Below are 25,905 nucleotides of genomic sequence, written 5' to 3'. Positions count from 1 at the left end.
AGCCGCCCTGAGTCTTCGGAGAAGGGCGGGATATAAATTCAAATTAAAAAAAAAGTGTTGGAACAAGAGATCAACCAGCGATGAGAATGGGGTCTCGTGTACCGCGTTCCTCTGTTTTCCAATCCTAGCATAGTTAAACCGCCATTTCATGCCTCCGACCTCAGAGGTGGGTTTCAGCAGGTTCTGACCAGTTCTGGAGAACCAGTAGTAGAAATTTTGAGTAGTTCGGAGAACCGGTAGTAAAAATTCTGACTGGCCCCGCCCCCATCTATTCTCTGCCTTCCGAGTCCCAGCTGATTGGGAGGAAAAGGAGATTTTACAGTAGCCTTCCCCTGCCACGCCCACCAAGCCACACCCACCAAGCCACACCCACAGAACCGGTAGTAAAAAAAATTTGCAACCCACCACTGTCGAACCTTCTTTTCCTTCCCATTTTCATCAGGTTTAAAACAGCCTCTTATTGTCCTGGGTTTTGATTTTAAAATCGTAGTTTATTCTAAGCACGGTATTCCAGCCAACAGTCAAATAACTTCGGAGCAAAAATAATGGGACAGCGCTCTCACGTGGGTGATGATGAGCATCTCGCGATACAATCCAAAAAGAAAGTGAATCCTTCAAAAATTTGACACACATCCCTCCCCTCATCCTCTAATCCAGTGGTAGTCAACCTGGTCCCTACTGCCAACTAGTGGGCGTTCCAGCTTTCATCGTGGGCGGTAGGGGTTTTGTCCGATACTGAAGCACTTTCCTTTTTTAAAATTTAATTAGTTACAATAATTAAATAGCATTATTTAAAAACATTTTCATTAGATTTTCATAAAATTCCCCGTGACAATTTTTTTTGTTTGTTTACATTTATATCCCGCCCTTCTCCGAAGACTCAGGGCGGCTTACATTGTGTAAGGCAATAGTCTCATTCTATTTGTTTATTTTTTACAAAGTCAACTTATTGCCCCCCCAACAATCTGGGTCCTCATTTTACCTATCTTATAAAGGATGGAAGGCTGAGTCAACCTTGGGCCAGGCTTGAACCTGCAGTAATTGCAGGCTACTGTGTTCTAATAACAGGCTTCTTAACAGCCTGAGCTATCATGGCCCCTTTTTAAATTTCTGAAAATATACTATTTGTATTGCCCGCGCATAAGTTTAGTTCATGTTACATAAGCGAAACTAAATGGCGCTATAGTGCGACCGCAAACGAAAAAGCCTCGACCCAGAATAGCTCACGCATCTCCCCCGACACCACCCAGCTGCAACAGACAAGCAGAGCTGGTAGCTGGCAACTCCCCCCCCAAACCCAATCCATGATGCGCGAGAGGCATGCACAGACAACGATACAAGGCGCATTACTGTGGAACCGGTGGGTGGTTAGAAAATTTTACTACTAACAGAGATACAAAAGTGGGCGGTAGGTATAAAAAGGTTGACTACCCCTGCTTTAAACCCTGGAAAATAAACTGTAGGGAGATTATGTTGGCTGGGGCATCCCGGAGAAACATCTGGCGGGCATCAAATGGCAGGACGCTTCATTTCTTCAATGAAGGAGAATATTTGTAGCTCAGGGTTGAAACGAGGGGTCCTGGGTGCTCTCCGAGGTTGGTTGTTTTCTTGTAGATGTTTCATGAATACAACATCATCAGCGTTAAAATGGGGTTTGTGGCGAGGAGGAGGAGAAGGAGGAGGAGAAGGAGGAGGAGGAGGAGAAGGAGGAGGAGGAGGACTGTGAAGTCCTTCGTGCTCTCTGAGCTTGGTTGTTTTTTTGCAGACGTTTCATTACCAAACTAGATGATATCATCAGTGCTAGGTGGGAATGGGATTTGTAGAGAGGAGGAGGAGGTGGAGGAAGACTGTGAAGTCCTTGATACTCTCTGAGCTTGGTTATTTTCTTGCAGACGTTTCATTACCAAACTAGGTAACGTCATCAGCTGTTTTTACCTAGTTTGGGTAATGAAATGTCTGAACAAAACAACCAAGTTCAAGAACCCCTCACCTTATTTCTTCCACCCCAAGAAACACAGAGAAGAAGCAAGAGGAAGGATAGAATGTCGTACTATTTGATAGATGGTGTAACACTGCCACCTGCAGGCCGAAAAAAAGAAGCGTTTTGCTATGACATAATGGACATTTTTCTAGGACTGTCTTCCAGCTTGCAAAATAATATTGGATAAACATTTCAGAAATAATTCTGGATTTTATGATAGATTTTTTTTTCACTCCTTGTATCACTTTATTTCAATTCCTTCTTCTTTCTGGGATAGAGAGGAAAAAATGGAGAGAAAAATTAACAATTGCATGGCGATGGAGGAATATAAGGTAAAATGAAAACTACGATGTTCATCTACAGAAAAGCATTCCTGAACGTCGAAAATTACATATTTTTTTGGTATGGAATCTCCCACCATTCTTAGGAGAGTGTTATAAATGAAGGAGAATTCAATTCTATAAATCAGGCCTCCACTCAAATTTTGAAATGTTATCAAAGTAGCTTGTGCTTACTAATAAATCACATCCGTTACTAGGGTTATCGGGGGCAGGATGGCTCAGTGGTTAAAGACCCCGAGCTTGTCACCTGGAAAACTGACAGCCTGGATTCGAAACCCAACTGCCACGTTATGGGGTGAGCTCTCTTTCCTGGCTCCACCTCCTGCTCACCTAGCAGTTTGAAAGCACACAAATGCGAGTAGATAAATAGGTACCAATTTGGTGGGTAGTTTTCTGATAAATTGGTTTCATTTATAATTTTTTTGGTCACTTTTAATTATTTTTTGTTATTGTATTCCCTTTCCCTTTTAGCTTAGCTTGTGCTTTAATATTGGAGGCTCAAATATGATGAAGATCTTATAAAAAGAACATTTATGGAATGCTGAATAGCATGTAGCAGAGCATATAGTGGCCAGCTGGGTTCACACAATCATTAGTCTAGGCAAAAAATGGAGTTGGGTAGTTTGGGCTTTGTTGCATTAGGATAGCTCAGCCATTGTGTGAACTTGGTAAGCCACATTACATTTGGGAACACACAATACAGAGTTGGAAGGGACCTTGGAGGTCTTCTAGTCCAACCCCCTGCTTGTCGTGTCCCACTCCTCCGCTGACGGCCGGGTCAGGGAAATCCGAATCAGGCGTGCCTCTGCAGCTCTGCCAAAGTCCTAGCAAAGTCCTCAGGGCAGGCAGGAGACCAGCAAGTGACTTCAGCAAGATATGTTTAGATTTTGCCTGACTCAGAGAATGCCAGAAAGCAGGTCCTTTATATAGGCCATGGGGTGTGGCTCCATGACTCAGCACTTATCCAGGCCTGCCCCTCCCTTCCTTCTGTTGCCTCCGTCTATCAAGTCTTCTGACGCGAGGGTCACTCCAGTCTGCAGCTGTTGGCAATTGACCTCCCTCAGGCTCACATGCTGTGGAGGAGGGGGAGGGGTCTAGTTGCCTGGGCATGGAGCCAGAGCTGGGGGCTGGAGATACTTCCTCCTCTCCAGCCTGTCTGGGCATGGAGCCAGGGCTGGGGCCGGGAGGCATGCTAGGACATTCCTCCATGTTCGGAAGCAGATAAGAAGGCCCCGGCTGTGGTGAGATCGGACGAGACACAACACTGCTCAAGCATGTGACTGTATACCGTTCTGGACAAATGGTTGCCCAAATCTCTTCTTAAAAACTTCCAGTGATGGAGAGCCTAAAACTTTGGAGGATAGATGTTCCACTCATTGTTTGTTCCCACCGACAAGAAATTTCTCCTTAATTCTAGGTTAGATCTAACTTTGATGAGTTTCCACCCACTGCTTCTTGTCCTGCCATCAGGTGTCTTGGAGAATAAGTTGACCCTGTTGTGGCTCCAGCCCGCCCCGGGGCCTGGCCCCCTGCCAGAAAGTGACTCAGAGAGTGAGGGGGAAGGGCCATCAGGGCTTCCCTCTGCAGGGCCGGCCTCTCTGGCTCAGCTCCAGGAGCCAGAGGCAGGCCAGGTGGAGGAGGTGACGAGGCCTCTGTCTCCTGTATCTCCCCCCACCCAGGCAACGCTTCCAGACCCACCTGTGGACAATCAGTCCTGGTTAGATCCCTGGTTTCGTAGACAAGAGAGGTGGGAACAACAGAAGAAGGGGTGGAGCAGGCCTAGAAAGTGGTGAGTCACGGAGTCACACCCCACAGGGTATAAAAGCAGGAGGGGCTTCGTGATGGACAAAGCAAACTGACTGGAGAAAACTTGAGCTGAACTATTTGACTGAGCATTTGGCTTGGATTGCTGTTTGTTCCTGACTTCCTGGTTGCTCCGGTAACGAGTTTCTGACACACCGGCATCAAGGAAGATAAAGAAAACCTTGGCAGATGATCACTGGTTTGCTGCCAGAGCTGATAGCTGCCACGGACTAAATTGCCAGCTAATTGAGTCAGTTCACGTATCTCCCGGACTGAGGTGGGGGGACAGAACAGACCCCCCTCTTCTCTGTAACAGCCCCTCAGATATTGGGATGCTGCTGTCATGTCACCCCTGGTCCTTCTCTTCATTAGACTGCACATACCCAATCCCCGCCACTGTTCCTCATATTTAGTCTCCAGTCTCCTAGTCATCTTTGTTGCTCTTCTCTGCATTCTTTCTAGAATCTCAGCATCTTCTTTATAATGTGGTGACCGGAGGCGGGTGTCACATAATTTAGCAACCGGTTTGCCCAGCACCAAAAATGTGAGTATGCACATGTGCTCAGCCTTCCACACACGCGCTTTGCTCGCACGCGGGGCTTACACCCATGCACACGGCTTAGAAAATGTGGCTAAATAGGTCGGCAGAGCACCAGGGCGGGTGGGAGAGCCAGGCCCACTTGCAGGTTGCTACTAGCGGTTCGCCCAAATCGGTCCGAACCGGCTGACCAAAACTGGATGCAGTATTCCAAGTATTGTCTTACCAAAGCTGTACAAAGCGGTATTAACCTTTCACATGATCTTAATACTGTCATAAGATATTAAGAGCACTTGTGGTTTCTTTAACAATATCAAGATTTTACCACGTCAGGTGTGCCCAGCCTCAGTCTTTTTCTAGTGTCTCACCTACCTGAGTATTTTTTAAACAGAGAAGGTTCTCAGGATTTGTTTTCTATGCAGTCAGCTAGGAAACAAATGGTAGAGACTTGGTCTTTGACCTGAAAATCACAACAACAACAACAAACAACAACACCTTGATGGATTAATTCAGTTACAGCTCTCAAATCTTTAGTGTATATTTTTGGGTTAAGGGATTTTGACAATTGTCCCATCTCCACTCAATCTGGTGTCATCCAGCTAAACTTGATTCATCAATTGCTGTAAAAAAAACCAACCCCATATGTTTTATGTGATGAACATTCTCTGAGCGGAACAAGCCGTATACACACAAATAATAAACACTGCTTCTTCTTAGATGTTTTTCTGACTTCCTAGTCTAGTCTCCGATCCATATACGAATGAGGTCTCATCTGCCAATAAATCCCAATTAACTAAACACCTCTCAAAGTCAATGATGGCGATGAGATTCACTTACGCTATTGTGCTAAGGACAATGGTTCATTTATGGCTGATTTAATCAACCTCTATTAACTGGGTTCACACAATTTGCAAAGTCCTAAACTCACTGAACCTCCATAATTTGAAGAATAATAACCCCAAATTAAATAAACCATATTATGGCAATCCTTATGATTTATATTGATATATTGACCATCAGTTGTGTTGTAAATGTTGTACCTTGATGAACGTATCTTTTATGTACACTGAGAGCATATGCACCAAGACAAATTCCTTGTGTGTCCAATCACACTTGGCCAATAAAAAATTCTATTCTATTCTATTCTATTCTATTCTATTCTATTCTATTCTATTCTATTCTATTCTACTCTAGTCTATTCTATTCTACTCTACTCTACTCTACTCTACTCTACTCTACTCTACTCTACTCTACTCTACTCTACTCTACTCTACTCTACTCTACTCTACTCTACTCTACTCTACTCTACTCTACTCTACTCTACTTCTATTCTATTCTATTCTATTCTATTCTATTCTATTCTATTCTATTCTATTTAAAAAAGGGATGCGGTGGCTCAGTGGCTAAGACGTGATCAAAAGGTCGGCAGTTCAGCGGTTCGAATCCCTAGTGCAGTGTAACAGGGTGAGCTCCCGTTACTTGTCCCAGCTTCTGCCAACCTAGCGGTTCAAAAGCACGTAAAAAATACGGACCACCTTTGGTGGGAAGGTAACAGCATTCTGTGTGCCTTTGGCATTTGGTCATGCAATCTCATGACCATGGAGACATCTTTGGACAGCGCTGGCTCTTTGGCTTTGAAACGGAGGTGAGCACCGCCCCCTAGAGTCGGGAATGACAAGCACATATGCGTGAGGGGAACCTTTACCTTTACCTATACATAATACTATTTTCCCAGTTTGTTTGTTTGTTTGTTTGTTTGTTTGTTTGTTTGTTTGTTTATTTATTTATTTATTTATTTATTTATTTATTTTTCAAACTTTTATACCGCCCTTCTCCGAGGACTCAGGGCGGTGTACAGCAAGTAAAACACAGATATCAAAAGAATTATAAAATACAATATTCAGTTAAAAAACTAATTCAATAGCTGTATATTAAAATTTCTAAGTAAAAAATTACAAAATAAATTAAAACCCCTTAAAAACCCACTAAAAACCCCCAGTATTAAAATTTGTCATCTTTGTTTCTACTTTCTACCTCTTTTTTCTAACTCTTAATAAGATAGCCATCCTGTTAAGAAGTATTCTATATCTATCCATCATCTCTTGCCCTTTTTAGAATTTTAACTCATTGACTTTTTTGGTAAATCTCTCATTCTTTTCCCTTGGGATCTTGTAACTCCTTACATCACATTTATTTAATCTAAGTATTTCAACTGCCAAAACATCTATCTCTTGCTGTTGGATCTCTAAGGGTCCTTTTTCAGGAGGCAACTGGACTTCCTTGTTTTTTCTTCTGAAGACGTTTCGCTTCTCATCCAAGAAGCCTCTTCAGCTCTGGCCGGATGCTGGGGAATGGAAGGATTTATACACCTTGCAGACAGCTGGTCATTTGCATGATTTTAGAGGATCATCGAGGCCACCTGGAAGTTTATCTGTGTCCTCAGGGTCACCTGAGTTGTGCAAATGGTTCCTGTAGTCCGCAATTTTTCCTCTGGAAATCCGTTCATTCTCCCACACCATTCAAAGGGTGTCCATCCCAAATTGTATAACTAAAAGTCTTCGATGAACACCCTTTGAAAGGTGTGGGGTAGGAATGGATTTTCAGAGGAAAAATTGCAGACTACAGGACAGTGGTGAAATCCAATTTTTTTTACTACCAGTTCTTTGGGTGTGGCTTGGTGGGCATGGCAAGGGAAAGATACTGCAAAATCTCCATTCCCACCCCACTCAGGAGCCAGCCAGCGGGGGTATTTGCCGGTTCTCCCAACTACTCAAAGTTTCCGTTGCCGGTTCTCCAGAACCTGTCAGAACCTGCTGGATTTCAACCCTGCTACAGCAACCATTTGCACCACTCAGGTGACCCTGAGGAGACAGATAAACCTCCAAGGGGCCTCTAAACGACTCTCTAAAAGGACGCAAATGACCAGCTGTCGGCAAGGAATATAAATCCTTCCATTCCCCACTAATCTGTCAGAGCTGAAGAAGCTTCTTGGATGGGAAGGGAAATGTCTTTAAAAGGAAAAGTCCAGTTGCCTCTTGAAAAAGCACTTTTGGGACAACCATGACCTGGATGATTTAGAAATCTCTACAGACTTATGAACTCAAATCTTACCTGTATTCCACAATACGTTGGAGGTGCATTTAGATGACAGCACTTGGTGACGTAACTAGTTCTTTGTTCCATCAAAGCAGACACCTGATCGTCGGCATCCAAAGTACCAGGTGGGAGCAGGTTTAGTGCATTTGCTCTAAGCCTGAAATTTGAGATAGGAAGAAGTTACCAAACCCTTGTTTAAGGTAATAAAATACAGATGCCTCAGAAAGGACCAAGTTCTGATTTCATATAGCCAGGTGCAAGAAAATATAGCACAGGTAGACCTCGGTATACAACCGCAGCTCAGACGAAGGTTTCCATTGCTAAGCGAGACTGTTGTTAAGTGAGTTTTGCCCCATTTTACAACCTTGCTTGCCACGGTTGTTAAGTGAATCACCGCACTTGTTAAGGTAGTAACGGACTTCTCCGTGGATTTTGCTTGTCCGAAGATTGCGGAAGGGGATCACGTCACCTCAGGACACCATCACAAATATGAGTCGGTTACCAAAGCATCTAAATTTTGATCATGTGAGCAAAGGGATGCTGCAACTGTCTGTCGTGTCCCACTCCTCCGCTGATGGCCGGGTCAGGGAAATCCGAATCAGGCGTGCCTCTGCAGCTCTGCCAAAGTCCTAGCAAAGTCCTCAGGGCAGGCAGGAGACCAGAAAGTGACTTCAGCAAGATATGTTTAGACTTTGCCTGACTCAGAGAATGCCAGAAAGCAGATCCTTTATATAGGCCATGGGGTGTGGCTCCATGACTCAGCACTTATCCAAGCCTGCCCCTCCCTTCCTTCTGTTGCCTCCGTCTATCAAGTCTTCTGACGGGAGGGTCACTCCAGTCTGCAGCTGTTGGCAATTGACCTCCCTCAGGCTCACATGCTGTGGAGGAGGGGGAGGGGTCTAGTTGCTCCGTTTGCCTGGGCATGGAGCCAGAGCTGGGGGCTGGAGATACTTCCTCCTCTTCAGCCTGTCTGGGCATGGAGCCAGGGCTGGGGCCGGGAGGCATACTAGGACATTCCTCCATGTTCGGAAGCAGATAAGAAGGCCCCGGCTGTGGTGAGATCGGACGAGACACAACACTGTCATAAAATGGTCACACGTCAACTTTTTCAGTGCTGTTGTCACTTCAAACAGTCACTAAACGAATTGTGGTAAGTTAAGGACTACCTATATCTGTATTTTCAAGCCAGTTAGGTCTGCATTCTTAACAGCTTTACAGCTAAACGATGTTTTGTTGAGGGAGGATTTGAAATTTTCAACCTCTGGGGGCTACCACATATGTGGGTGGATGAAGTAGATACAGAAACATAGGGTCAAAGTTTGTGTTAGAATATTCATGACTGGGAAGACATGGTGACAAGGTCAGCCAATGAATAGGCATAGCAACTAAGTCAGCCAATTGGGAGCTGAAACGGACTGGAGCCAGGGCGTGTCTTAGTCTGTAGCTTCTGATTCTGTGCAGAGAATTGAGCAGCTGTGATGGCCAAGTGCTAAGGCAGGACTTACCTCAGACCCTCCGTCACTCTCATAACTTCCTTCCTTCCTTCTTTCTTCCCTTTCCTTCCCTCCTCCCTCTCTTCTTCCTTCCTTCCTTCCTTCCTTCCTTCCTTCCTTCCTTCCTTCCTTCCTTCCTTCCTTCCTTCCTTCCTTCCTTCCTTCCTTCCTTCCTTCTTCCCTTCCCTTCCCTTCCCTCCTCCCTCCCTCCCTCCCTCTCTCCCTCCCTTCTTCTTTCTCCTTTCTTCTTCCTTCCCCTCTTTCCTTATTTTTCCTTCCTTACTCTCTTCCCTTCTTTTTCTTTTCTCTTTCCCTTTCTCCTGTCCTGTCCCTTCTTGGCATGCTCAAATGCAAAAGGGGAAACATTTCTCCTTTTGTTTTGTTTTTAATCTGTTTTTCTAGCCCTCTGCCAGTGAAAATGGAGACTGGGGGGATGGAGGGGGAGGCTGTGCGTGGCCCCCACGACTTCTGTTTTTGCTGGCAGGGGACTGAAGGAGGCTGTTGCAGCCGAAATGGTGGCTGAGAGGGCCTCGTGTGCCCCCCACAGACCGCCATTTTTACTGGCAGAGGCACCGTGGGCTGGTCCTTTGCTGTTTCCAGGGCGGCCCCACGCCACATCTTAGCACCCCGTGGGCAAGATCCATCCCGTGGGCCTTGAGTTTGACACACCTGCTCTAAAGTGTGATAGAATATAAATTTCCATACAAATATGGTGAAAACTTTACCTCTTGAGGAATTCCACGTACGTATGATCTGTATATTCCCCGCAAATCTCATTTCCTTTTTCAATCAAAGCATGCAGGGTGGCTATTGTTTTCAAATCCTAGAATTCAGAAAAAAGTATCATTAATGAAGAATATTGCCATATTATATAGTATTCCAGCAATGTGCCCCCAATAGAGGTAGTCCTTGACTTACTATCTAGACCCGTTCCAGTCCGGCTTCTGGCCCGGATACAGCACGGAGACGGCTTTGGTCGCGTTGGTAGATGATCTCTGGAGGGCCAGGGATAGGGGTTATTCCTCTGCCTTGGTCCTATTAGACCTCTCAGCGGCTTTTGATACCATCGACCATGGTATCCTGCTGCACCGGTTGGAGGGATTGGGAGTGGGAGGCACCGTTTATCGGTGGTTCTCCTCCTATCTCTCTGACTGGTCGCAGACGGTGTTGATGGGAGGACAGAGGTCGACCTCGAGACACCTCACTTGTGGGGTGCCGCAGGGCTCGATTCTCTCGCCCCTCCTGTTCAACATCTATATGAAGCCGCTGGGTGAGATCATCAGTGGCTTCGGTGTGAGTTATCAACTCTACGCTGATGATACTCAGCTGTATTCTTCCACACTGGGCCACCCCAACGAAGCTGTCGAAGTGCTGTCCCGGTGTCTAGAAGCCGTACTGGTCTGGAATGGGGAGAAACAGGCTCAAGCTCAATCCTTCCAAGACAGAGTGGCTGTGGATGCCGGCACCCCGGTACAGTCAGCTGCAGCCACAGCTGACTGTTGGGGGCGAGTCACTGGCCCCAGTGGAAAGGGTGCACAACTTGGGTGTTCTCCTGGATGGACGGCTGTCCTTTGAAGATCATTTGACGGCCGTCTCCAGGAGAGCCTTTTACCAGGTTCGCCTGGTTCGTCAGTTGCGCCCCTTCCTAGACCGGGATGCCCTATGCACAGTCACTCATGCTCTCATGCCATCTCACCTGGATTACTGCAATGCTCTCTACATGGGGCTTCCCTTGAGGAGCACCCAGAGGCTACAGCTAGTCCAGAATGCAGCTGCGCAGATGATAGAGGGAGCCCCTTGTGGCTCCCATGTGACACCACTCCTGCGCAGACAGCACTGGCTGCCTGTGGCTTTCCGGGTGCGCTTCAAGGTTTTGGTAACCATCTTCAAAGCGCTCCATGGCTTAGGGCCGGGCTACTTACGGGACCGTCTGCTGCCACCGATTGCCTCCCACCGACCCATGCGCTCTCACAGGGAGGGACTCCTTCGGGTGCCGTCCGCTAGGCAGTGCCGACTGGCGACACCCAGGGGAAGGGCCTTCTCTGTGGGGGCCCCCACCCTCTGGAATGAACTTCCCCTGGGACTCCGTCAACTTCCCGACCTTCGAACCTTTCGCTGCGAGCTTAAGACACATCTATTTATCTGCGCAGGACTGGGCTAGGTTTTTAATCAAATGTAGTTTTAATGGGGTTTTATTATTTTAATTGTAAATTTTAATTCGGCCTTATCTAATAAGTTTTTTAATTAGTCTTTTATTTCTGTATCTATAGTTATGTATTGGTGTTTTAATAGGCTGTAAACCGCCCTGAGTCCCTTGGGAGATAGGGCGGTATAAAAATGTGATTAAATAAATAAAATAAATAAATAAATAAATAAATACAACCACAATTGAGCCCAACGTTTCTGTTGCTCAGAGAAACGGTTGTTAAGGGAGTTTCCCCCCCCCCATTTTACAACTTTTCTTGCCACAGTTGTTAAGTGAACCCCCTGCAGTTCTTAAGTTAGTAACACGGTTATTAAGTGAATTTGGGCTTCCCAAATTGACTTGGCTTGTCGGAAGTTTGGAAAAAGGGGATCACGTGACCCAGGGACTCTGCAGCCGTCATAAATATGAGCCAAGCGTGTGAATTTTGATCATGTGATCACAGGGAATGCTGCAGTGGTCATAAGTGTGAAAAATGGTCATAAGCCATTTTTTGGGGGGCCGTTGGATCCTTTGAAGGATCACTAAGTGAATTGTCATAAGTTGAGGACTACCAGTAAACAAGCTATGAATTATGGGGAAGAAACTGAAGAGGGCAACATCCAAATAAATCCCCTAGAACAGCGGTCATCAAGTGGTGGTCCGTGAGAAAATTTTGGTGGTCCGCAGAAAAATTATTTGCATTTTTTATATTGCACTAAATCAGGGGTCCTCAAACTACGGCCCCTGGGCTGTATATGTGCAATGAATGTTGCTGCAGAGAGTCTCCCCCTTCGGGGTCTTTTTGTGTGGATCAGAGGGGGGACAGAAATTCCGACTTGGGGTCTGCTTCAGCCTCCTGGTGTGGGGCTTTGGGCAAAGGCTGGAGGGAAGTTGTGCTGGTGCCGAAGAGCCGGAGGGCCCTGTTCCAGTGGGACTCCATCATGGCCTGGAACTGGCTGATCCTCTCAGCTTGCTGAGCTTCCAGGCACTGGTACCTGGCCTTGCACTCCCACAAGTCTTCCATCTGCTTGGAAAGCCCATGCTCCTAGTGCTCAGTGAGGTGTTTCTACTGAGCCTCCTTCTCGGTCAGATCCAATTTGAACTGAGCGTTTTTTTTGCCAACTCTTTCTCATGGTGGCTGCTTAGCTCCAGCCACTGCACTGGTAAAGCCTGTTATTAAGAACACAAAGTCTGCAATTACTGCAGGTTCAAGCCCGGCCCAAGGTTGACTCAGCCTTCCATCCTTTATAAGGTAGGTAAAATGAGTACCCAGATTGTTGGGGGGGCAATAAGTTGACTTTGTAAAAATATACAAATAGAATGAGACTATTGCCTTATACACTGTAAGCCGCCCTGAGTCTTCGGAGAAGGGCGGGGTATAAATGTAAACAAAAAAAAAAAAAGGGAGGGGCGAATAGAGGATGGCGAGGTGCCCCTCAACGTGAGTGACTTTGAGTTGACCACGCCCACCCAGTCACATGACCACCTAGCCACGCCCACCCAGCCGGTCATTAGGCAGATCATATTAGTGGTCCGTGGGATTTCATATTATGAATTTAATGGTCCCTGAGGTCTGAAAGGTTGGGGGCCCCTGCCCTAGAACAGGGGTGTCAAACTCGATTTCATTGAGGGCCGTGTCCGGGTTGTGTTTGACCTCAAGGGGCCTGGTGGGCCTGGCCGGGGTGGGCCTGGCCAGCTCAACGTCACTCGTGACGGCTCAACGTCATTCTCGTCAGCTCGACGTCACTCATTTTCGGCCACAATGCCCTCCAGCGGCCCTCTTGCCAGCATAAACGGACCCCAGGGGCCTGTGCGTGAGCTCCGTTTTCACTGGCAGAGGGTTGCAGGAGGCCGTCGAGGCTGAAAACGGAAACTAGGAGGGCCCTTCCGAATTCCCTTTTCTCTGGCAGAGGCACCGTGGGCCCGGTTCTTTGCTGTTTCCACGGCGGCTCCGCAGGACAGATCTAAGCACCCTGTGGGCTGGATCTGCCCCACGGGTCCTTGAGTTTGACACCCCTGCACTAGAAGGATATGATCTGTATAGGTACAGACTATGTGAAACTATGGCTCAACAGCAATAACATGTGAGAGAGATTTTGGAGTCCTAGTGGACAGCCACTTCAATGTGAGCCAGCAGTGTGCGGCAGCAGCCCCCCCCCCCGAAAAGCCAATGCAATCGTAGGTTGCATGACCTATGAGATATAAATCAGATCTCGTCTGTTTCCGATGGTTGAAATAGGGATTTTGTCGGTAAAATTCTAAGGGTGCCAGAAGTGGGAATTAAATATGTCCTGCTTCCCTTGAAGTAGCACCTCACCCATGGTGGCCCCACAGATGAGCAAATCACATCATCTGTTAGGAGAAGGAGTGGCAGAACCTAGAATCCCTACACAGGTCCAAGCAGATTAAGTCTAACCTCCCTTGAATTATGTTGACCTTTTATCTAATTCCAAGCACGTACTAACTGCTATTTGTGTAGGTTTTAGCAATGAATCAGTTTAATTGGATCTTCACATGTGGATCTGGTCTTCCATGCCTGACTCTCTGTCTCTCTGTCTCTCTCTCTCATCTCTATCTCTATCTATCTCTATCTATCTCTATCTCTAACTCCATCTCTATCATTTCTATCTCCTTATATATATATATATATCTCCTTATCTCCTTATCTCTCCCTCTCCCTCCCTCCCTCCCTCTCTCATCTCTCTCATCTCTATCTCTAAGTCCATCTCCATCTCTGTCTCTATCATCTCTATAATCTCTGTCTCTAAGTCCATCTCTATCTCTATCTCTATCATTTCTATCTCTATCTCCCTATATCTCCCTATATCTCCCTATCTCCCTATCTCTTCCTCTCCATATCCCCCCCCTCTCTCTATCTCCATGGCATAGGGCCGGGTTACTTACGGGACCGCCTGCTGCTACCGAATACCTCTCACCGACCCGTGCGCTCTCACAGAGAGGGACTCCTCAGGGTGCCGTCAGCTAGGCAGTGTCGTCTGGCGACACCCAGGGGAAGGGCCTTCTCTGTGGGGGCTCCCACCCTCTGGAACGAACTCCCCCCAGGACTTCGTCAACTTCCGGACCTCCGAACCTTCCGCCGCGAGCTTAAAACATATTTATTCATTTGCACAGGACTGGACTAGGTTTTAAATTTATATTGATTTTAATTGGTTTTAGTATTTATATCATTTTAATTAATTTGGCTTTAGAATAAGTTTTTTAATTGTGATCTTAATCTATATTTATATGTTTTTATTGGCCTGTGAACCGCCCTGAGTCCCTCGGGAGATAGGACGGTATACAAATTTGATTAAATAAATAAATAAATAAATAATCTCCCTAGTCCTCTCATCTGTCTGTCTGTCTGTCTGTCTGTCTGTCTGTCTGTCTGTCTGTCTGTCTGTCTGTCTATCTATCTATCTATCTATCTATCTATCTATCTATCTATCTATCTATCTATCTATCTATCTATCTATCCTGTTTCCCCTAAAATAAGACATCCCCTGATAATAAGCCCAATTGGGCTTTTGGGCGCATAAGCCGCCTCTGAAAATAAGCCCTCCCCAAAAATACTTAACCGCACGCGGAGTCAGTCCCCACCATTTCCTCTGGTTAGGGAGACAGAGCTGGAAATCAGGAAAGATGGCAAGAGGAACCCCGTCTTGCTCCACACGACCCAAAATAATAAGACATCCCCCAAAATAAGGCCAAGTGCTTATTTTGGGGTTCAAAAAAATATAAAACAGGGTCTTATTTTCAGGGAAACATGGTATCTATCTATCATCTACCTAGATACCTACCTACATCTCTCTCTCTCTCTCTCTCTCTCTCTCTCCATCTTCCACTCTCTGTCTACCTCTCTACCTCTCTACCTCTCTATCTCTATCTCTATCTCTATCTATCTCTCAATCTCCCTCTCCCTCTCCCTCCCTCTCTATCTCTATCTCTCTCCATTGTCTCTATTTCTCCCTCCCTCCCTCTCTGTCTCTACAGTTCCAGCTACAGCTACATCTACATCAGTAGAAGGAATGGCAGAACCTGGGTTGGAGTTAAAAGAGGGATCAGCCTAGAATTCCTACATAGGCACAAGCAAACTAAATACAATCTCCCTTGAGTTCCCTTGACCTTTATCTAACTCCAAGCAGGTGCTGATCAATAGTTGAGAAGATTCCAGGGACTAGGCTGGATAGCAATAAATCAGATTATTTGCACCTTCACAAAGGGACCTGATCGTTTGTGCCTGACTTCATTTCAGGAGATTCTGAACTTTTACCTTCTCGGCGAAACATGCTTTGGGGTCTGGTAGGCTACAGCAGTCAGTGGTGGCAGCTTGGCTGGCAGAATACAAGGTAATGAGAAGAGCTTCTGGCGCACGGGTGTATATCCGGGCCATGTCGTAAATATAACTGCAAAAGGGAGAAAAAAAGTATGGCAGAAAAGTGGAACTTTAGTGTCCAATTGCAGCCTGGACAACTTCAACAAGGCCCTCTGGTGGCTCAGACTGGTAAGACAGTCTGTTATTAACATCAGCTACTTGCAATTACTGCAGGTTCTAGTCCCACCAGGCCCAAGGTTGACTTGGTAGGTAAAATGAGGACCCAGATTGTTGGGGGGGGCAATACAAGTGGACTCTGTATATAATATACAAATGGATGAAGACTATTGCTTAACACATTGTAAGCCCCTCTGAGTCTTCGGAGAAGGGCGGGATCTAAATGCAAATAAAATAAAACAATAAAAAACAATAACACAACCTCTCTAGGAGAGATGAACGGCGTACAATTCTAATACAGGTGGTCCTCAACCTATGACCACCTTAGAGCCCAAAATGTATGTTGCTAAGTGAGACGGTGGTTAAGTGAAATTTGCCTCCCTTTTCAACCTTTCCTGCCACAGTTGTTAAGTGAATCAGGGAAGGAGGGGTATAAACCTAAAAAAATAAAGACATTCCCGAGTTCTAGAGCGAGTGACCTTCTTCCACAAATCCCTACGAAATGGTCGGAAAGCACTGCATGCAAATCCTGCCCCTACAAGAAGGAGAAAAATGGTTCCAAATCCTCTTACCGATATATGTCTACTTCGCCATCTTCTCGGCAGGCGCCTTCGTCAACCGAACTGGGGGCCTGAGGGGCTTGGGAATGCTTATCCCACGGGAGCGAGTAAATGCACAAGTATTTTCCCAGGTCGTCTTTAGATCTGCAACAGGTTCTGAGTCTTTCGTTCCCGCCACAGGCCGTATTGCAGATGTGGGCGATGTGAAGTTTGAGCTGGAAGACAGGAGAAGATTGTCTTTGCAACACAACCAACACAACTGGACTGACAACATGGATCCCTTGGAAAGGGCGTCCACTGTTTCCTTTTGATTTATTTTTTTTTAAATAAAAATACAGGTTGCTCTCAACTTACGACCACAATAGAGCCCAAAATTTCTGTTGGGAAGTAAGAAGATTCCAATTCAGGTAGTCCTTGACTTATAGCCATTTTTTTTTTTTAGTGACTGACATTATAATAACTTTTTTTTAAATTTTATTTATTTATTTATTTATTTATATTTTTATTTATTTTGTCAAACACAACAATATATATAAGTATAAGCATGAAATAACCACACAAATTGAATACAACCAAAGGGAACTTTAGGACAGGGACGGTAGGCACGTAGGTGCTCTTATGCACGCCCCTTACAGACCTCTTAGGAATGGGGTGAGGTCAATAGTAGATAGTCTTTGGTTAAAGTTTTGCGGTATTTGGGAAGAGACCACAGAGTCAGGTAGTGCATTCAGGCATTAACAACTCTGTTACTGAAGTCATATTTTCTACAATCAAGATTGGAGCGGTTCACATTAAGCTTAAATCTATTGTTTGCTCGTGTATTGTTGTGGTTGAAGCTGAAGTAGTCATTCGAAGGAAGGACAACTTCAGATATGGTTAGTGAATTCTCCTGTCCCCATAATTACTCCTCCTCTTCATCGCTGCCCTGCTGGAAGTCAAGTCCAGCAAGAGCTGCATCATCTAGTCCAGTAGTGGGATTCAGCCGGTTCAGGCTAACCGGTAGTTAAATTGCTGGCTAGCCCGCCCCTCCTTGCCCCGCCCCTTCCAGGAGTCCCCATGTACCCCATTTAGGCTCCGAGGTAAGTGCGGGGAGGCCTCCTACGCCCAACCCGGGGTATGGGCAGTGGTGGGATTCAGCCAATTCGCACCTATTCGGAAGAACAGGTTGTTGGAAGAAATCTTATTTTGTGTTTTTTTTTCTACTTGACAGGGCTAATCCTGTAAGGCAGGCAGGAAGGAAAACATTCTGGTGGTGTTTCTAGCCTAATTTTTATTGCCCTGCTTACAGAAACTGCCTCTCCGGTTAACCCTTATTACATTGTAACAGCTAAGGTGTCCATCGACGTGAGTGACATTGAGTTGGCCACACCCACACAGTCACATGACCACCAAGCCACGCCTACCCAGCTGGTCATTAGGACAGAGAACCAATTGTTAAATTATTTGAATCCCGCCACCGGGTATGGGGATGCGGGGCACCCACCTAAGGCCCATTTTTGCTTCCAGGGGGTTGCAGGATGCTGAGTGCTGCCTGCCACCATGGCCACGAGAACCGGTTGTGAAATTATTTGAATCCCACCACTGATTTCTAATCTTACAAATTGTAGAAATAAGATCTAAGGTGGTTGGCCTGCCTTTCCTGACCGCTCACCTCATTCTGGAAACAATTTTCTTCCAAACTAGCGCAGCACTTGGAAAGAATTTCAGATGCTTCTTCAGCTCTGACAGGATAGCGGGGAATGGAAGCACAGTGAGAACAATCAACCGATGGAACAGAAGTTGCCTTCGGAAGTTGTGGGAGCTTCATCACCTGAGACTTTCAAGAAAAGATTGGCCTGCCATTTGTCAGAAATGGCATAGGGTCTCCTGCTTGAGCGGGGTTGGACTAGATGACCTATAAGGTCCCTTCCAGCTCTGTTAATCTGTATCTGATTTATATTCTTCGCAGACAGCTGTGTCGTGTCCCACTCCTCCGCTGATGGCTGGGTCAGGGAAATCCGAATCAGGCATGCCTCTGCAGCTCTGCCAAAGTCCTAGCAAAGCCCTCAGGGCAGGCAGGAGACCAGAAAGTGACTTCAGCAAGATATGTTTAGACTTTGCCTGACTCAGAGAATGCCAGAAAGCAGGTCCTTTATATAGGCCATGGAGTGTGGCTCCATGACTCAGCACTTATCCAGGCCTGCCCCTCCCTTCCTTCTGTTGCCTCCGCCTATCAAATCTTCTGACGCGAGGGTCACTCCAGTCGGCAGCTGTTGGTAATTGACCTTCCTCAGGCTCACATGCTGTGGAAGAGGGGGAGGGGTCTAGTTGCTCCGTTTGCCTGGGCATGGAGCCAGAGCTGGGGGCTGGAGGTATTTCCTCCTCTTCAGCCTGTCTGGGCATGGAGCCAGGGTTGGGGCCGGGAGGCATACTAGGACATTCCTCTGTGTTCGGAAGCAGATAAGAAGACCCCGGCTGAGGTGAGATCGGACGAGACACAACAAGCTGATCATTTGCATTTGAAGCGATGACCCTCTAAAAGGATGCAAATGACCAGCTGTCTGCAAGGAATATCAATCCTTCCATTCCCCACTATCCAGTCGGAGTTGAAGAAGCTTCTTGGATGAGAAGGGAAATATCTTCAAAGGAAAAAAAAAACCCAGAAAGTTCAGCTGCCTCCTGAAAAAGCACCTTTGGGACAACCATGACCTGGATGATTGAGAATCTCTATGGACATTATGTACAACCACATAAAAAACATACATAAAACCATGTACACGATTGCAGGATCTTCATGATCTCATATGATCAACATTCAGATGCTTAGCAACTGGCATGTATTTATGATGGTTACGGTGTCCCGGGGTCATGTGATCCCCTTTTGTGACCTTCTGACCAGCAAAGTCAAGGGGGAAGACAGATTCATTTAATGACCGTGTTTCTAACTTAACAACCGCAGTGATTCACTTAAGAACTCTGGCAACAAGGTGATAAAATGGGGCAAAACTCACTTAACAACTGTATCCCTTAGGCACGGAAACTTTGGGCTGAGTCGTGGTCGTACGTCGAGGACTGTCGATAGCTTAGGGTGTAGCAAGAGAACCGCACATGATGGCCAGGCCTTGATTTAATTTAATTTTAATTTTAATTTTTATTTGCATTTATATCCCGCCCTTCTCCGAAGACTCAGGGCGGCTTACACTATGTTAGCAATAGTCTTCATTCTATTTGTATATTTATATACAAAGTCAACTTATTGCCCCCAACAATCTGGGTCCTCATTATAAGTTAGAACTTAGAGAAGATCTGACATTATAATAACTTTTTTTTAAATTTTATTTATTTATTTATTTATTTATATTTTTATTTATTTTGTCAAACACAACAATATATATAAGTATAAGCATGAAATAACCACACAAATTGAATACAACCAAAGGGAACTTTAGGACAGGGACGGTAGGCACGTAGGTGCTCTTATGCACGCCCCTTACAGACCTCTTAGGAATGGGGTGAGGTCAATAGTAGATAGTCTTTGGTTAAAGTTTTGCGGAATTTGGGAAGAGACCACAGAGTCAGGTAGTGCATTCCAGGCATTAACAACTCTGTTACTGAAGTCATATTTTCTACAATCAAGATTGGAGCGGTTCACATTAAGCTTAAATCTATTGTTTGCTCGTGTATTGTTGTGGTTGAAGCTGAAGTAGTCATTCGAAGGAAGGACAACTTCAGATATGGTTAGTGAATTCTCCTGTCCCCATAATTACTCCTCCTCTTCATCGCTGCCCTGCTGGAAGTCAAGTCCAGCAAGAGCTGCATCATCTAGTCCAGTAGTGGGATTCAGCCGGTTCAGGCTAACCGGTAGTTAAATTGCTGGCTAGCCCGCCCCTCCTTGCCCCGCCCCTTCCAGGAGTCCCCATGTACCCCATTTAGGCTCCGAGGTAAGTGCGGGGAGGCCTCCTACGCCCAACCCGGGGTATGGGCAGTGGTGGGATTCAGCCAATTCGCACCTATTCGGAAGAACAGGTTGTTGGAAGAAATCTTATTTTGTGTTTTTTTTTCTACTTGACAGGGCTAATCCTGTAAGGCAGGCAGGAAGGAAAACATTCTGGTGGTGTTTCTAGCCTAATTTTTATTGCCCTGCTTACAGAAACTGCCTCTCCGGTTAACCCTTATTACATTGTAACAGCTAAGGTGTCCATCGACGTGAGTGACATTGAGTTGGCCACACCCACACAGTCACATGACCACCAAGCCACGCCTACCCAGCTGGTCATTAGGACAGAGAACCAATTGTTAAATTATTTGAATCCCGCCACCGGGTATGGGGGATGCGGGGCACCCACCTAAGGCCCATTTTTGCTTCCAGGGGGTTGCAGGATGCTGAGTGCTGCCTGCCACCATGGCCACGAGAACCGGTTGTGAAATTATTTGAATCCCACCACTGATTTCTAATCTTACAAATTGTAGAAATAAGATCTAAGGTGGTTGGCCTGCCTTTCCTGACCGCTCACCTCATTCTGGAAACAATTTTCTTCCAAACTAGCGCAGCACTTGGAAAGAATTTCAGATGCTTCTTCAGCGAGGCTTATGGCATTCTCAAAGGACAGGCTTGGAGTCTGCTGGGTGAATTTTATTAAGTAGCTAGAAGGAAGAGAAGGAAGAAAAAAAATGAGAATTTAGCCAACCGAGAGTTGAATTAGCCCATTCAAAAATGTCAAAAAGCATTTTTGATGCTGTAGAATAGAGGTCTCCAACCTTGGCAACTTAAAGATCTGTTAGACTTCAACTCCCAGAATGCAATTCTCGGAATTCCCCAGTGCTGGCTGGGGAATTCTGGGAATTGAAGTCCACAGGGCTTAACGTTGCTAAGATGGTTGGGCATCCCTGCAGTAGAGCGCCGTGGTAGCTATTTGTAATTCTCTTCACTTGTTGTGGCTGTTGAATTGATACGACATTTAGGCTGCTAGGCAAGAAATTGGAAATCGATACTGAGAAAAGAAAAGCAAGTAATTCTTGAATTCTGACAGACCTTTGAGCGTAGCTGAGAATTTGATCTGCCAAAATAGAATTTTCCCTTCCCCAAAATGATTGTTCCGGTTGGCCTGGCCTCTAACCCAAAAAGTCATTCACCTAGGTCAGGGGTCTGCAAACTTGGCTCTTTTAAGACTTGTGGACTTCAACTCCCAGAGTTGAAGTTGAAGCAAAGCTGGCTGAGGAACTCTGGGAGTTGAAGTCCACCAGCCTTAAAGTTGCCAAGGTTGGGGACCCCTGGCTTAGTATGTTATCTGGACCAGGTTCATAGCTGGTTTAAGGTTGTCTGATTTTCCACTGATTCCTTTTCCCTGTGTTGGCCTCCTATTCTATAATACAGGGGTCTCCAATCTGTATTGGCAACTTTAAGACTTGTGGACTTCAACTCCCAGAGTTCCTCAGCCTCAGGAATTCTGGGAGTTGAAGTCCACAAGTCTTAAAAGTTGCCAAGGTTGGAGACCTCTGCCCTAAAGGAGAAATATTCAACTGAATGGTGGAGAATGGAAGCTGACCTTAAGGACATAGATAAACCTCCAATTGGCCTCAACAACTCTCAGAAAGAGTACTAGGAGGGACTGCAAGGAGTGTCAATCCTTCCATTCTCCACCATTCAATCAGAACGGAAGAAGCTTCTTGGGGAAGAAGCGAGACGTCTTCAAGGAAAACCCAAGAAAGTCCAGTTGCCTCTTGAAACATGTGCAGACATTCAGCCCACAATGAAAATGCTTGAGGCTTTCTGTACCTCACCTCTCTTCAAATCCCTGAGGGTCCCGCTTGAAGACGTCGCATATTTCCTCGTTGGGGGGCTCCACGTAGGTCGGGAACTCCTTAGGGGGGTGTTTCAGGGCCGCCAGGCAGAGTTTTCGAGCCAGGCCTTGTTCGGTGCAGCAGCCAGCTATCCCCGGGTGTCTTGGGAAAGGAGCATCTGGGCGACAGGATTTTTCAGAGAAAGCAGTAGACTTCGGTGGAGGGTGAGGGTGAGGGTTGGTGGGAAAGGAAGAGATGGAAGAGGTGGGGGGCAGAGAGAGAGAGAAAGAAAGGTGTTAGATTCGGGCAATAACGAGGCAGGAGACCAGATGAGTGACAACAGCTCTTTAGTTTATAGTGAACCCAGCAGCGAGCAACAGACAAACCTCTCTTTATATACAGTTCAGTCGGGGGCAACAGCCAATCAGCAACGTGCTATTTCCCGCTCTAATTTCCCTCCAAAATTCTTAAAGATACATTACACTCCTTCCCTCCCAGAAAACATTTTACCCCTATTTACATGAAATTAACATCTTATTTCTCTACGTAGTCACGCAAGTAGACTGGGCGTCTCCTAACTCTTTCGGACCTGCGCAATTCATTCTCTGGGAGTGAGTCGAGCTGGCCGGAGGGACTGTTTGTTCCTCTCAGCTCCTCCTCCAGGCCATCCGGCCCTGGATTATTGCAGAATCGTCCTGCTCTCTTCAGGAGGGACCGGTTGGTGTCGCTGGACCTCATCGAACTCAGATAAGTCCGCGTTTGCCCGGGTTTGAGTCAGCTGTGGATTCAAACATTGGATAGTCAGGGCCTGTTTCTGGACTTGTGATTGTTCTTTTCTTAATTGATCTATGTGGCGCTTCCAAACCCGGCCATCCTCTATCTCTACCCGATGATTTGGGTCCGGTTGTTTCAAGGATTGTCCCTTTACCCAATTTGGGCCTTCTCCGTAATTGTGTGCCCATACTGGACTTCCACTGTCATTTCTCTTGTTTTACCGTTTGTCCCTTTGTACCCGTCTGGGGTGTAGTTTGGGTTTAACCGGTCTAATGGGCACCTAAGCTTCCTGCCCATCAGTAGTTCTGCTGGGCTGCGGCCAGTTGCTACACAGGGGTTCTGTGTTGCACTGCTAGGAAGGTGTCAATTTTAATTGCCAATCGCCTGGCCTGATTCTGGACAATGCTTCTTTGCGCGACGAACGTTCTGCAAGGCCGTTCGACGCAGGGTGGAACGGCGCCGAGAGGACATGCCGGATGCCCTCTTCTGCCAGGTACCCTTCAAATAGGGTCGCTGTGAATTGAGGGCCGTTGTCGGAGACTAGGGTGTCTGGTAACCCGTGGGTTACAAATAGGCGCCGCAGGACTGGTATTACCGCCTCGGCTGTCATGGATTTCATAAGGATAATTTCCAACCATTTGGAATAGGCATCGACTACCACTAGGAATGTTTGCCCATGGAAAGGGCCGGCAAAATCGATGTGTATCCTAGACCATGGGCCCTGGGGTCTCTCCCAATCCCGAATTGGGGCCGTTGCTGGTAGTGGTCTGGATTCCTGGCAGGCTTGGCATTTTCCTACCCTGTCACTAATCTCCGTGTCCATCAAAGGCCACCACACATAGCTTCTTGCTAAGCCCTTCATTCTCACTATCCCCGGGTGGCCCTCGTGCAGGAGTCCCAAAACTTTACCCCGCAATTTCTCCGGAATCACCACTCTATCCCCCCAGAGCAGACACCCTCCTTGAGCCGACAACTCCCCGCGTTTCTTTACATATTCCTTAAACCGTTCGCCCGGCGCAGCGGGCCATCCTCTTTGCACCCAACCCATTACAGTTCTTATTGTAATGTCCTTGTAAGAGGCCCGAGCCACCTCCTTGGAAGTGACTGGACCCGAGTCCAAAGAGTCAATAAGCAGTACGGGTGTGCCCGGAGTGGGGTCTTCGATAGTCTCTGGTAGTGGGCATCTGCTCAAAGCGTCTGCATGCCCCAATTCCTTTCCTGGCCGATGCAACAATTTGTAAGAGTACGCAGCCAGAAAGATAGTCCATCGGGTCAGTCTAGGCGAAAGTGCCACGGGCGTTTGGCGGTCGCCTGCCAACAGGCCGAGTAGAGGCCTATGGTCTGTGACTATTTCGAAATCACGGCCAAATACATATTCATGAAACTTCTTTACCCCGGAAACTATGGCCAAGGCTTCTCTATCTAGCTGACTATAGTTTCTTTCAGCCGATGACATCGTTCGGGAGTAAAATGCTATAGGGGCTTCTGTGCCATTTGGCAACCTGTGGCTGAGCACAGCCCCACCCGTAGGGAGATGCATCACAAACTAACACCAATGGCAGCGTGCCATTGTATTGAATCAGTAAACTATCGCTAGACAGAAGGTTTTTACTGCTTGAATGCCTAGCTTCTGCCTTTCCCCAAGACCACACAGCTGTCTTCGTTAGTAATTTGTGGAGCGGTTCGGCTATAGTCGCCTTATTTTTCAAAAATACCGCATAAAAGTTGACCAGACCTAAGAACGCCTGTAACTCCGTTTTGTTTTGGGGAGCTGGGGCCTTCCTGATTGCCCTAACCTTGCTCTCAGTGGGGTGGATTCCTTCCTTGTCTATCCGATAGCCCAGGAATTCCACGGATCCTACCCCTATCTGGCATTTATTCAGTTTGACTTTGAGACCGGCGGACCGGAAAATGCCCAGAACTTTTCTCAACCGTACCCCTAATTCTTCTAGATTTTCGGCGGATACCAGTACGTCATCAAAGTACGGTACCACCCCGGGGAGTCCCTGCAATAGCCGCTCCATTAGGTTCTGAAATAACCCTGGAGCCACACTAACCCCAAACTGTAACCGGGTGCATTTAAAAGCACCCCTGTGCGTCTGATCATTTGTGCTTCGGCCGTGTTGCTATCTACGGGTAACTGCTGATAGGCTTGGGCCAAATCTAGCTTGGCGAAGACCTGGCCGTGCCCCAAAGAGTGCAGTAAGTGTTGTACTACTGGGACGGGGTAGGCACTCTTCTGCAACGCTTTATTAAGCGTTGCCTTGTAGTCAGCACAAATCCGGACCGACCCGTCCGGTTTGATCGGGGTGACTATGGGTGTCTCCCACTTTGCATGGTCAACTGGCACTAGTATTCCCTGGCTTACTAGTTTGTCCAGCTCCCGGTCAATTTTGGGCTTCAGGGCGAACGGGACCCTCCTAGCCTTTAACCGGATAGGGGCAACCTGTGGGTCAAGGTTAAAGGAGATCGGGGTCCCTTCGTACTTGCCCAAACAGTCTTTGAAGACGTCCCCGAACTCCTTCATTAGTGCGTCCTTTAGGTCGACGTCGTTTCGGAAGACTCCGGTCACTCCCATGCCCAATGCCCGGAACCAGTCCAGTCCCAACAAGCTCGGCAAGGTTCCGTCGACCACGGTGATGGGCAGGGTCTTGTTGTGCTGTCCATACTTGACTTGGACGGACGTTACCCCTCGGACGGGGATGCGATTTCCTTGGTAATCTTGTACCCTTAGTTTCTGTGGTTGCAGCTTGCGCTTCGCAACGGCTGGCAATCTTTTCACGAGAGTGTCCCAGGACATGATCGTGATCGATGAACCGGTGTCCACTTCCATTCGGCACGGCACCCCTTCTATGTGTGTTTTAGTGAAAATCTTTTTTTCA

The 25,905-nt window shown here is 46.7% G+C and overlaps 1 protein-coding gene across 1 annotated transcript in view; it reads right to left on the bottom strand.

The window, feature by feature from the left end:
• Nucleotides 1-1,982: 1,982 nt before the first annotated feature.
• Nucleotides 1,983-25,905, bottom strand: part of GC (GC vitamin D binding protein) — a 65,316-nt gene continuing 41,393 nt past the window's right edge. Inside the window, exons 4-11 of the mRNA XM_058193098.1 lie at nucleotides 22,250-22,461; nucleotides 20,983-21,112; nucleotides 16,502-16,704; nucleotides 15,711-15,843; nucleotides 9,978-10,075; nucleotides 7,775-7,916; nucleotides 5,036-5,123; nucleotides 1,983-2,249 (exon numbers count right to left, since the gene is read on the bottom strand). Coding sequence (XP_058049081.1) covers nucleotides 5,064-5,123; nucleotides 7,775-7,916; nucleotides 9,978-10,075; nucleotides 15,711-15,843; nucleotides 16,502-16,704; nucleotides 20,983-21,112; nucleotides 22,250-22,461 — 978 coding nt within the window. The 3' untranslated portion in view covers nucleotides 1,983-2,249; nucleotides 5,036-5,063. The remainder of the gene's footprint in view (nucleotides 2,250-5,035; nucleotides 5,124-7,774; nucleotides 7,917-9,977; nucleotides 10,076-15,710; nucleotides 15,844-16,501; nucleotides 16,705-20,982; nucleotides 21,113-22,249; nucleotides 22,462-25,905) is intronic.

The sequence above is a fragment of the Ahaetulla prasina genome, chromosome 8 (assembly GCF_028640845.1).
Source record: "Ahaetulla prasina isolate Xishuangbanna chromosome 8, ASM2864084v1, whole genome shotgun sequence".
NCBI classification, from domain to species: domain Eukaryota; kingdom Metazoa; phylum Chordata; class Lepidosauria; order Squamata; family Colubridae; genus Ahaetulla; species Ahaetulla prasina.
This window is presented reverse-complemented; position numbering and strand designations above follow the sequence as displayed.